This window comes from Barbus barbus (assembly GCF_936440315.1).
Source record: "Barbus barbus genome assembly, chromosome: 10".
NCBI classification, from domain to species: Eukaryota; Metazoa; Chordata; class Actinopteri; order Cypriniformes; family Cyprinidae; genus Barbus; species Barbus barbus.
In genome coordinates this window covers 5,059,826-5,072,368 of record NC_136738.1, presented here as the reverse complement: position 1 = coordinate 5,072,368, position 12,543 = coordinate 5,059,826, and the positions used below count along the sequence as shown (strand labels likewise).

The 12,543-nt window shown below is 34.1% G+C and overlaps 1 protein-coding gene across 2 annotated transcripts; it reads left to right on the top strand.

Moving 5' to 3' along the window:
* The first annotated feature begins 5,977 nt into the window (after positions 1 to 5,977).
* Positions 5,978 to 12,061, top strand: LOC306875875 (uncharacterized protein). 2 transcript variants are annotated; one of them, XM_079426629.1, is made up of 5 exons: positions 5,978 to 6,098; positions 7,652 to 7,963; positions 8,118 to 8,174; positions 10,441 to 10,560; positions 11,170 to 12,061. In XM_079426629.1, the coding sequence occupies exons 1-5, from the start codon at positions 6,050 to 6,052 to the stop codon at positions 11,256 to 11,258; spliced, it is 627 nt and encodes a 208-aa protein (XP_079282755.1). In that variant the 5' UTR covers positions 5,978 to 6,049; the 3' UTR covers positions 11,259 to 12,061. The 2 variants fall into 2 exon arrangements, with proteins under 2 accessions (XP_079282755.1, XP_079282754.1); XM_079426628.1 differs by lacking the exon at positions 5,978 to 6,098 and adding an exon at positions 6,409 to 6,622.
* The last annotated feature ends 482 nt before the right edge of the window (positions 12,062 to 12,543 follow it).

The following is a 12,543-nucleotide window of genomic DNA, read 5'->3' as shown; positions in this document are numbered from 1 at the left end:
GGTTGTTTTTAGGTAGCATAATCTCATTGAAACACCATATGAATAGTTGTTCTCAGAATGAGAGATGAAATAGCTGATAAAAACATTGATCGACTCCAGTTCATCAATCAACATCTTATGAATTGAAAAGCTGCATGTAAAAAAAACCCAAAAAACGAACAAATCCATCAAGGTGTTTTAACTTTAAACCAATTGCTTCTGGTTAAAATATGAGTCCATCATCCATAATAACAAAAATCCACTCACATATTTGTTTACAACTGTCTTGTACTGATTTTGGTTGTAAGAAATATTTCTGTGCATATTTTGCTTCTGATTCAGGAGATGCAACTCTTTTGTTTTTTTTACTGGAGAAGGTAATATTATGGATAGAGGGCTTTTATTTTAGCCAGAAGTGATGGTTTAAGTTAAAAACATCTTTATGTGTTTTTTTATTACAAACACAGCTTTTCGCTTCACAAGACTGATAGACTGGAGTGGTGTGGGTTACTTGTGGATTATTGTGATATTATATAATATAACACATGCAACTCTTCTTTAATGACGTACTTTGTAGCCTACTGATTACTATTATTTAGGGTTTTAGTTTTCATCACTGGAAAAATATAAATCTCTCTTGACTTTCATTAAAGAAATCACTATTATCCTTTATATATCCATTTATATATCACACATACATACAAGAAAACAGACATAATATGCACTTTTATTCACTGTGCATGTAGATGAAGGTAGTAATTACTTAAATTGCATCAAAATATGAAAAATCTTTAACATATTTTACTTCATGCTGTAAACATGCAGTGACAAAAACAGACCTGAAATAAACGAATTATTTAAAAAACAAATAAATAAAAATTCTGAAAAGCTGAATATCATTGCAACCTATACAAGTTAACAAGCCTTTAAAGTTGTGCTTGTGTATCTCAGGTGTCCATTCCAGCTGAATGTGCAGATTTCAGCCACAGGAGCATCTTAGCGCTCAGCCCATGAGCACATAATCATCTGAACTGTCCTCGTAGATTTTGTGCTTGGCTGTGTCTGTTGTGTTTTGAGGGAGCCTTACAACAGCATAATCACAGTCGTTGTCCTCCACATTGTCTCGAACAGGTCTGTTTGGACTGACATTACCATGGTCAATGGAGGCATAGAGCACATCTTCTGTCTGGGGGTCAGAGAGACAAGATATGTGAATTATGCAGAGGAAGTCTTTAAATTGGCATATATATATATATATATATATATATATATATATATATATATGTATACAGTGGTGTGAAAAATTGTTGGCCCCCTTCCTGTTCTTTTATTTTTTTGCATGTTTGTCACACTTTAATGTTTCAGATCATCAAACTAATTTAAATATTAATCAAAGATAACGCAAGTAAACACAACATGCTGTTTTTCAATGAAGTTTTTTTGTTATGAAGGGAAAACAAAATCCAAACCCATATGGGCCTGTGTGAAAAAGTGCTTGCCCCCTAAACCTAATAACTGGTTGGGCCACCCTTAGCAGCAACAACTGCAATCAAGCGTTTGTGATAACTTGCAATGAGTCTGTTACAGCGCTGTGGAGGAATTTTGGCCCACTCATCTTGGCAGAATTGTTGTAATTCAGCCACATTGGAGGGTTTTCGAGCATGGACCGCCTTTTTAAGGTCATGCCGCAGCATCTCAATAGGATTCAGGTCAGGACTTTGACTAGGCCACTCCAAAGTCTTCATTTTGTTTTTCTTCAGCCATTCAGAGGTGGATTTGCTGGTGTGTTTTGGATCATTGTCCTGCTGCAGAACCCAAGTTCGCTTCAGCTTGAGGTCACGAACAGATGGCCGGACATTGTCCTTCAGGATTTTTTGGTTGACAGCTGAATTCATTGTTCCATTTAATCACAGCAAGTCTTCCAGGTCCTGAAGCAGCAAAACAGCCCCAGACCACCACACTACCACCACCATATAGTCCACAGAGTACTTTCCCAAAAGTCTTGGGGATCATGAAGATATTTTCTGGCAAAACTGAGACAAGCCTTTGTTCTTTTTGCTCAGCAGCAGTTTTTGTCTTGGAACTCTGCCATGCAGGCCATTTTTGCCCAGTCTCTTTCTTATGGTGGAGTCATGAACACTGACCTTAACTGAGGCAAGTGAGGCCTGCAGTTCTTTAGATGTTGTTGTGGGGTCTTTTGTGACCTCTTGGATGAGTCGTCGCTGCGCTCTTGGGGTAATTTTGGTCGGCCGGCCACACCTGGGAAGGTTAACCACTGATCCATGTTTTCTCCATTTGTGGATAATGGCTCTCACTGTGGTTCGCTGGAGTGCCAAAGCTTTAGAAATGGCTTTATAACCTTTTCCAGACTGATAGATCTCAATTACTTTCTTTCTCATTTGTTCCTGAATTTCTTTGGATCTCAAGATGATGTGTAGCTTTTGAGGATATTTTGGTCTACTTCACTTTGTCAGACAGGTCCTATTTAAGTGATATATATATATATATATATATATATATATATATATATGTGTGTGTGTGTGTGTGTGTATACGTATATATATATATATATAAACTTTAAATATCTATTACGTTAATGTGTGACCGAGATCGTGGCAAACAATGCTTACTGTGTGTATAACAATGGAGCACTGTCAGAGAAACTGTAGACTTTGGGCAAGAAACAAACTGAATCAAACATTTATTATTGTTTTAATGCATGAAAGTCTTTCTTTATTTCTTTGTGTTTTTGTTGTATAGTCTTTTTCATCATGTTGATGAGGCATATGAAATCAAGGTGGTGTATAGCCTTGTGGTTATAGGTTCAGGGCTGTTTGCGTAAACACAGCCACTATGTTAATAAGACCGTTTTAAGAACTAGTTTTACCAACTAATTATTAACTAATGTGCGATCAGTCTTTACCATTCAGATTCAAGTTAGATCAATCTATGTTTTTATGTAACTGTCTTAAAAAAGAGCTCATTCTTAAAGAAGAAATTAGACAACTAACAGGAAATAACAAAATAATACAAATAAAAATGGTCTCTTCATTAAAAAAAAGCATTATCTATGTCTTTATGAAACTGATTTAAAAAAGTTATGACTAAAATGAAAATGACTAAATAATAAAATAATATATAAAGTAATAAAAATAATAAAATAGCGTTTACTGTAATTGTTACACATTATTATTATTTGAAAAAAAATATGATTTATTATTAGTTTAAGAAATAAACATGAAATATACAATTTTATGTAAATGAACCAGTCTGAAATAATTATTTTAAACCAAGAAATAAGAATTATAGACATTGGTTGGTTATCTGTAAACTCACTTTATTTTAGACCATTAGAAATGGCGTTATTGTGCCCTGGAGGCTGGTCAGAACCACTTTCCTTTGGAAGTGCTTTCATACAAAACATTGTCAGTTACTGTAAATGACTGTCAGAACAGTAAAGCACCTTTAATTTCTGAGCTAAATGACAATGTAATGCTTGAACAGAAAAAGCTTTTGAAAAATAAAATAACCATTTAAACTTTCCAAGAAGTGTAGTCATATATATATATGTGTGTGTGTGTGTGTGTGATATACGTATGTATGTATGTATATTAACTAATTGTGTAAACTATTGTGCTTTATATTATAATTTTATAGTGTACAGAATTGTGTGTGTGTGAGTTTTTGTTTACATAATGTGTGTGTGTACTGTATATATTTATTATGTATATATAGATACACTCATATACAGCATATATTTAGGAAATATTTACATGCATATACATTTATATATTTACATTTTATATTATAAATATACTTAATACATAAACATAATATTTTTTCTTGAATATATACATGTATTTATGTATTTATATATATACATAATAAATATGCACAGCACACATTTATTATGAAAACAAATTTTTTTTTTGGATGCGATTAATCGTTTGACAGCACTTATATATATATATATATATCTATGTGTGTGTGTGTGTGTGTGTGTGTGTGTGTGTGTGTATACATATACACATACATATGGATATGTATATATATATATACACAAATTCTTTTACACACTATAAAATTATCATATAAAGCAGAATGAATGAATCATTCTGTACTGTAAGTGAACAACATCCTGCATGACTATGTCTTTAGGTCAGAGGTCTTCTTTAATGAGACACTATTCTATACCTACGTAATTTCAAAAATGACATTTTTCTAAAGTATTAGTTAATTGATGAATTTGAATGTGATTGCACTGAAAAATTCTATTTGGTTAACCCAGTTGTCCTTTAAATGCATTTACCAGCATCTTAAAGTTCAAAGTCATTTGCTTTGACACACTTTCCTACCTGGATTCTATTTCTGTCTCATTGAGAGCATCATTTGGAGAAACAGGAAAAACCAATGGGACTAAATGTTTATCATTTGAATATTACATTAAAGAGACTTATTCAGAGCAGACATCATGAAGCCCCAAAATGCAAAACAAGCAAATGCATCAACTGTTTTTTTAAAAGACGGAACAACTTTGAAAGCCAAAAATGCCTGTGATGAAACTGTCATTAGATCTTAACTAACGCCCTCTTGTTTTAACATGATGTTATCAGGAGTGTGAACCTGGACATCAAAATGTAAGAGCTACAAGAAACTAAAGCATACTGTTTAATTTTAGTCAAACTGCCTTTATTTAGAGAGCAAAGACAGAAAACAAGTGGTTTCATAGTCAAATAGTCTAATAAACTCCTATAAAATATTATGACTGATTTGTATTCTTACCTTTGTGTCTGCTGCTGTTTCTCTCTGATTGTCATTATCTGCTCAATAAAACATAAATGTAAATGTCACTGAACAGTGCATACATTCACTGGATACAATGATTATCATATCTTTCCTTAAATGTAGGTCTACATCATCACAAAACTGAAACAATTTAAACAGCTGTCAGATACAGAAGTGCACACAGAGAAGCATTAAGTGAACTGTGACATAAAACTAAATGCATGCTTGATTTCTCTGTCAGAGATCTATAAAACATCTAAGAAGACACTTCCTTATTAATGCGCTCTATTAGCTGCAACATGCTTTATCAGAATATACCAGCTGAAGAATTTGCTTACCAGTGTATTCAGGTTTCTTCTTTCTGAGGATAAAAAAAAAAGAAAAAATGTCAATTATATAAAGTTTCATATTTTCCATTTCAGAAACATTTTTAAAAAATGAACAATCAGCCGGTAATCTGTAGCACTGCCATAATAAGCAATGTAGATATTTTAGACTTTTTATGTCCCAATAAAAAATACAAAAACATAAGTTAAATAGACCGCTACTACACTTGGTCTCAGTAGCCTACATAATATCAAACTATTCAGATTACCTACCTTCGGTTACAACTTAAAAAACTTCCCATTGTTCCAACAAGCTCGATATAGATTATACGCCGCGGTATATATACTGAAGCTACAACCACAAACTGCAAACTGCTGAAACAGTGCGGTCTGTACCCAGAGTTTCTAACCTACCAGTCAGACAGAATAAGAAATAAGAGAGGGATGGAGAGAGTGATTTGATGAAAAGCGGTCAAACAAGAGACTGCTTGTATTTCCTGTATTTTGTGGTTTTCATTTGCCTTTGAGTGCATGACATGAAGACATGCTTATTTTCATGTGTGTGCGTTCACACATCTATTAGTGGTCATTCTACTTTCTCCTGTCCTTATAATGTGTGTGTGTATACATTGTGAGGACCAAATGTCAAGATAGTAAGCAAAACATGAGAAATTTGATATAGTGGCGCAATTTTGTTGTGCCCCTCAGGGAAAACAGCTTATAGATCATTCTAAATGGTGTTTGTGTGTGTGTGTGTCATTTGCTATTCCACGACAGCTTTTCTGTGACAGATCTGCTGTATTACCGTATTTCCGTATGTCTCTACATCATAGGTATGCAAATAGCTGTGACCTGGGAAACAAATACGGTGTCTGTTATATCCTTTCAGTTTCAAATGGGTGAAAACAAATGTACCCATATCTTCAAAGATATGAAACATATTCGGTTTCTGACAGTTGATGTGCTGCTTAGGCACAGGAAGTTGTGCATTTCCTTCAAGACCACAAGGTAGATGCTGATACTAATCTCTAACTATAAAGTTCTTTGCATTATTAACAGGAAATCGGCCTGGCTTTATAATATTTAAAATTACAATTGACTTATGTTTGCAAACTGCCTATAAGTTTATGCCTTTAGCTTGTATTAATAGCAATAGCAAACATAAAATGGCTTTTTGAGCAGATTTAATTTCAGTCAGAGCGGTGTGATACTCTTCCTCTGCACTTCCTCCATCAGCTCTGTAGGGGTCAGTATGAAAACACTTCAAGTAGGCCTACAAAACACCTAGTACCTTGATGCTGGGGAAAAATAAACACTCAGAGGTGTTTACAGTAATTCCACCCAAACTTTGTAGCACTGGCTGCCAGCAGGAAGTTATAGAGTTGATAAAGCACACTTTTCTAAAGACAGTCAAAGACAGGAAGCATATGACAACTTAGCCTTGATGTCAGACACATACTTATGGTGGATTTCAGCAGGGATGAGAAATTATCAGTACATCATCTTCTTTAGTCTCTTGCAGCAGACTTTGGGTGAGAGTTATAATCGTATGTATATTCATTTTAAGGTAAGTTACTGTTAAATATTCAAATGACAGCCCTCAAAGTTTCTTTGCTACATTTATCTTTAAGACCATATGTTATGCTGGTATGCAGATATGCTGTTTTTGAAAGACAGTAATCAGTGTTCATAGGTATTAAGTGTATTATGATGAACAGAACAGTGTTTTAATGGTGAATCTTAATGCATTGTTGCAGAGACACTGCTTCATACACTCTCAAAAATAAAGGTTCTTTATTGGCACTGATATTTCCATGAGGAACCTTTAACATCCATGCAATCTTTCTATTGCACAAAAGGTTCTTTATAATTGAAAAAAAAGTTCTTCGGATTATTAAAATGTTCTTTACACTAACAAAAATAGTTATTTTAAGAACTGTTCACTGACAGGTTCTTTGGGAACCAAAAATAGTGCTTCGATTATATTGAAACTGCATTTCAGTGGAACCTGCATTTTTAAGAGTGTATGTGAGCGGAAAGTTGGCCACCAGCTTCAGGAGATTTTTTGAGTTTTCTCAACTTATTTTCATGAAATTTCTCAACTTTTTGTTTTATAAACTTAAAAAAAGAAGTTGAGAAAACTCAAAGATCTGCTGAAGCAGGTTGCCTTTAAACTTTTAAGCTTGGCAAAAAAGTTTTTTTATTTATATATATATATATTTTTTTTTTTTACGGTGCAGTTCTGAGACTATTTCTGTCCAGCTGTGAGAAGTCTTGAAAGGAAGTGGTTAAGCATGTGTTTTGCCAAATCTATTTTGATAGAACCATTTCTTGTGCACAAATATACAGGGTTCAGCCATCAAACTTCAGCCATCAACACCATCCTGATGCAATCTATCCAAGTGATCTCTAATCACTTCAACATCATAGTCTTTGTTAAATGTGTTAGTAAAGACAGATAAAACATATTCAAGGGTTGTTGTTCTGAAACTGATGGCTCGACTGTAAACTTTCTGCTTTAAGTGATTGATTCTTGAATTTGATTCTCTCTCTTGTAAAAGGTGCACACATAGTTGTATTGAAGGGATGGACTGTAATGTTTCCTCTCCCTGAACTTCAACTTGGGACTTCCATTAATTCAATCGAATGGAAATACCACACAATCGACAAAACAATCTTACTGGCCAAGATAAATCTAAATAAGCAACAGGAATTAAAAATGTTCAGCAGGAGGACTGGAATGCGAATAATGAAAAATGGTACACTTAACATTGAAGATGTAAAAGATGAAGACTCTGGAAACTACACTTGCACCATCATTTTCCATGATCAAAAGATGCGGATAGAGCAGATTTATCTTCAAGTACTTCATGGTACCTTTCTCTTCATTTCTCTGATGATTGTCTTATGATAATCAATAGGATAGAGTAATTATCTCTGGCAAAAGTTATTCAGTATTAAAATGAACAACACATTCTGTCAGGCATTTGTATATTTATTGGTACTAATCTTTTGTTTTCTCATCAGAAGACTCAACAACTGAACCAAACAGCAAAATGCACACCACAACATTTACATCATCAGGTACCTTTTCATTTATTTAATTTCACATGGACATTAGATTAAATACCATACATATTCTATTACTCAAATAACAACATGGTCTTTTTCAGTCACATAATCATACAAGAGAAATGCTCTTGACATAGGTATTGCGCAACTGCAAATTATGTCACTTCCCAATTAAGGATGAGTTGCGAAACACTTTACTTACTTACTTTACTTTTGTCATTTAGCGGACGCTTTTGTCCAAAGCGACTTACAAATAAGAAAAGGGAACTAAAACTAAAAGTTACAACTCTATAAATACTATATACCCACATATTTAAGAAAATAAAGAAATTAAATAAAATTGACACATGCATATAACAACATTTAAATAATAAACATATAAATGTAAAAAAAATGTAATAAAAAGCGATACTTCTATCCCTTGCCGGTTTTAAAGGCGTGATATCTTTTTTATTATATTTTATTATATTTTGCAACCCAAATTCCGGATATGTTGGGATATTTTTTAAATTTGAATAAAAAGTCTAAGACTTTCAAATCACATGAGTCAATATTTTATTCACAATAGAACATAGATAACATAACAAATGTTTAAACTGAGAAATTTTACACTTTTATCCACTAAATGAGCTCATTTTAAATTTGATGCCTGCTACAGGTCTCAGAAAAGTTGGCACAGGGGCAGCAAAGGACTGAAAAGCAATAAATTTTGAAAAGATTCAGCTGGGAGAACATCTAGCAACTAATTAATTAACTTATATCAGATCTGTAACATAAAAGGGATGTCTTAGAGTGGCAGAGTGTCTCTCAAGTAATGTTGGACAGAGGCGTAAAAAGATTGTGGAATACTTCAAAAACAATGTTCCTCAAAAGGCTTTGCAAATCTCATCTTCTACAGTGCATAACATCATCAAAAGTTTCAGAGAAACTGGAGAAATCTCTGTGCGTAAGGGACAAGGCCAAATACTTTTGTTGGATGCCCGTGGTCTTCGGGCCCTCAGACGTCACTGCATCACTCATCGGCATGATTCTGTCATTGACATTACTAAATGGGCCCAGGAATACTTCCAGAAACCACTGTTGGCAAACACAATCTGCAGATGCCAACTAAAGCTCTATCAAAGGAAGCCATATGTGAACATGGTCCAGAAGCGCTGTCATGTCCTGTGAGCCAAGGCTCATTTAAAATGGACTGTTTCAAAGTGGAAAAGTGTTCTATGGTCAGACGAGTCCAAATTTGACATTCTTGTTGGAAATCACAGACGCCGTGTCCTCTGGGCTAAAGAACGAGGGAGACCTTCCAGCTTGTTATCAGCATTCAGTTCAAAAACCAGCATCTCTGATGGTATATACGTGCATACAGTATGGGCAGCTTGCATGTTTTGGAAGGCACTATGAATGCTGAGAGGTATATAAAGGTTTTAGAGCAACATATGCTCCCCTCCAGACGACGTGTATTTCAGCAGAACAATGCAAAACCACATACTGCAGCTATTAAAACAGCATGGCTTCGTAGTAGAAGAGGCTGTTTGTTGAATTGGCCTGCCTGCAGTCCAGATCTTTTACCTATAGAGAACATTTGGCGCATCATTAAACGAAAAATACGTCAACGATGACCACAAACTCTTCAGCAGCTGAAAACCTATATCAGGCAAGAATGGGATCAAATTCTAACACCAAAACTCCAGAAACCCATAACCTCGATGCCCAGACGTCTTCAAACTGTTTTGAAAAGAAGAGGAGATGCTACACCATGGTAAACATGCCTCCGTCCCAACTATTTTGAGACCTGTAGCAGGCATCAAATTTTAAATGAGGTCATTTTGTGCATAAAATTTTTAAATTTCTCAGCTTAAACATTTGTTATGTTATCTATGTTCTTATATGAATAAAATATTGACTCATGTGATTTGAAAGTCTTTTAGTTTTCATTTTATTCAAATTTAAAAACCGTCCCAACATTTTCCGGAGTTCGGGTTGTATTTTATTTTATTTTGCAAAGTCAAAATGACACTGTAACATAACTATAAAATAAGGAAGAGCACAAGGTTAGTTTTTCTGGTGTTTATGAAGTATCTACCACACCGCATTATTTCTTATTGACTAGCCGAGTCATCTTTCTAAGTGACCATTAGCCTTCATTGTTGTCACACAATTTCATACCACACAAAAAATTAAATATAATGAAAATAAAATGTTTCCTTATAATATGACCTTCAGAAAAACAACATTTCTACAATGCTGAATATTTCCTCTATTGTTTTTCCTTTCCCTGTAGAGCCCAGTGATACTGAAACTGCTTTGATTGCATTACCTGTGTGCTCAGCACTTGCAATCCTCTTAATTGTAACCACTATTTTCATCTTCAAATGTAGAAAAAAGTGTTGCAACACTTCAGGTTAGTATGATTGTAATTGATCAGTTTCCTCTTTTATATATATCATATAGATCAAAAATTATTCATTATTTACTTACCTTCATGCCATGTAACTTTCTTTCCTCCATGAAACACAAAAGATATTTATTTTAATGTCCTGGCTGCTCTTTTCCATATAATGCAAGTAAATGTGAACTGGTGTAGTTATGCCCCAAAATTACTATTATTCAGAAGTTTGGTCATATAACCATCACGTGCTATAACAATAGCTTTGTCTTGCTATAGCTTTGTGTAAGGAATAGACTAAAATTATACACATTTTAAGTTGACTGAAATTGGGTCTGAAACTATGATCTGTCTAGTGGCAGATAAGGATGACTCAAAATTCAAGATACTCTATGAAAATGGGGTTAGAAACCGAATCAAAACTGAATGACTCCATCGGAACTTCTGAAACTCAAAGTGATTGTTCTAAAAACTAAAACTCAAAGTCATTCACTACAGTTGGTGTAGTTACTGTGTTGCCTTTTAAGGATACTATTGAATTTAAATAAGTAAAAAATGAAAACAGAACCATTTTTCATGCTACAACCTACTCATACTGTACTTTGCATTTGCTCTGTTTTGCAGTTGAACCCATCTACATCAATAAAATAATCATAACTCAAGGAAATAAAAGGTCACAGGTGGGCAGAAGGAAGCCGGATAATAAAATCTGATAAAGACCCCCTAATTAGCAAGGAGGTAAAACCCCAGGATGCTGCTACAGCAAATAAACTACCTCTGTACAAATGTATAGGGTGCTACATTGATGTTGACATGGTTTTGTAGGCCAACCTGGAAGTTTGCATCACCCTGGTTCTGTCAACAAAAGGCCAGTAGGATTTTTTTCAATGGCTTTTGGATAATCGCCATTGAAAAAAAGAAGATCTGTGATTCTTACACATTTGGTTGTCAAAATAATCTTCACAAATGCACACAACTTTTAAGAATTTCGAAGCCTAAATGCAATCAGATGTTAAAAGCTAAACATAGGCTATAAATGAACCATGGTCACATAACTTCAACTCTGACAACTCTTTCCATTTTTTATTTAAAAAACATTTTCTTTGAAATTTAGAGTTGGAATACTTTGCAACGCTATTCTTTAATGATAACACTTTTTTTCTGTAATGGTAGTTTATGATTTATGATTATATCTGTATTGTTTTTATTTGTTAAGTGTGGATATTGTACATTGGCCTAGTTCAATCTTTGCTTATGAGTGACGTTGCAAATTATCTTTGAAGGTTTCCTCTCACTGTCACAAGAGCAAACGTAGGGGTCTGAAAAGTCTCTAATCTGTCAACCAGCTTGCAACAGCGGTTCTGTGGTGATCTATCTATTGCTATATAGTTGCTGTAGCAACAGTGGTTTACTGACCTCTTTCTAACTAGTAAAAATATGTGCTTTACTAAATGTGTGCAGAATAAATTGTTGCTTAAACCAACAAACTAAATAATAAATAAACTAACAAAGTGAGAAATAAATGTCAATTTGTTTTCCTTTAAGGTGAATGTGATAGATGAGCCCCAAACGTTTGTGACATCTGTGGTGTGTTGTGGTCAAGGCTGCCACTATGCAGGAAATTTGGCACATGCTTTTTAGCTGGTATCTCACTTACAGTAATCACTTAATAGAATATGGGTCAGTGTGTTTACTTTTATGTTTTTATGAAGGTATATGGTAAATTGAATAGTATCATCGTAATTGTACAATATTGTATTTTACAGTTGCAACTTAGATTTCCTGGCAAATATATATATAGGCCTATATAGTTAGATATAGTTAAACAGACAGAAAATTAATTGATATGTGCTGCAGTTCTGTGGATGTATTTCTCCTTGCCTTCGAGCCAGTCACGTGACTCAAAACTATAAATCGACTTCAGCGTTCATGTGCATTGAAGTCGTGAAGAACATGCATGGATCATACATAGATCTTTTTTTTTTTTTTTTAAGATGA

Bases quoted from the DNA above. Each gene is read 5' to 3' on its own strand.
- LOC306875875 (XM_079426628.1), top strand. From the start codon at position 6,535: ATGTCAGACACATACTTATGGTGGATTTCAGCAGGGATGAGAAATTAT. The intron at 7,964-8,117 runs GTACCTTTCTCT...TTTTCTCATCAG, and splicing joins TTATCTTCAAGTACTTCATG to AAGACTCAACAACTGAACCA. The intron at 8,175-10,440 runs GTACCTTTTCAT...CTTTCCCTGTAG, and splicing joins CACAACATTTACATCATCAG to AGCCCAGTGATACTGAAACT.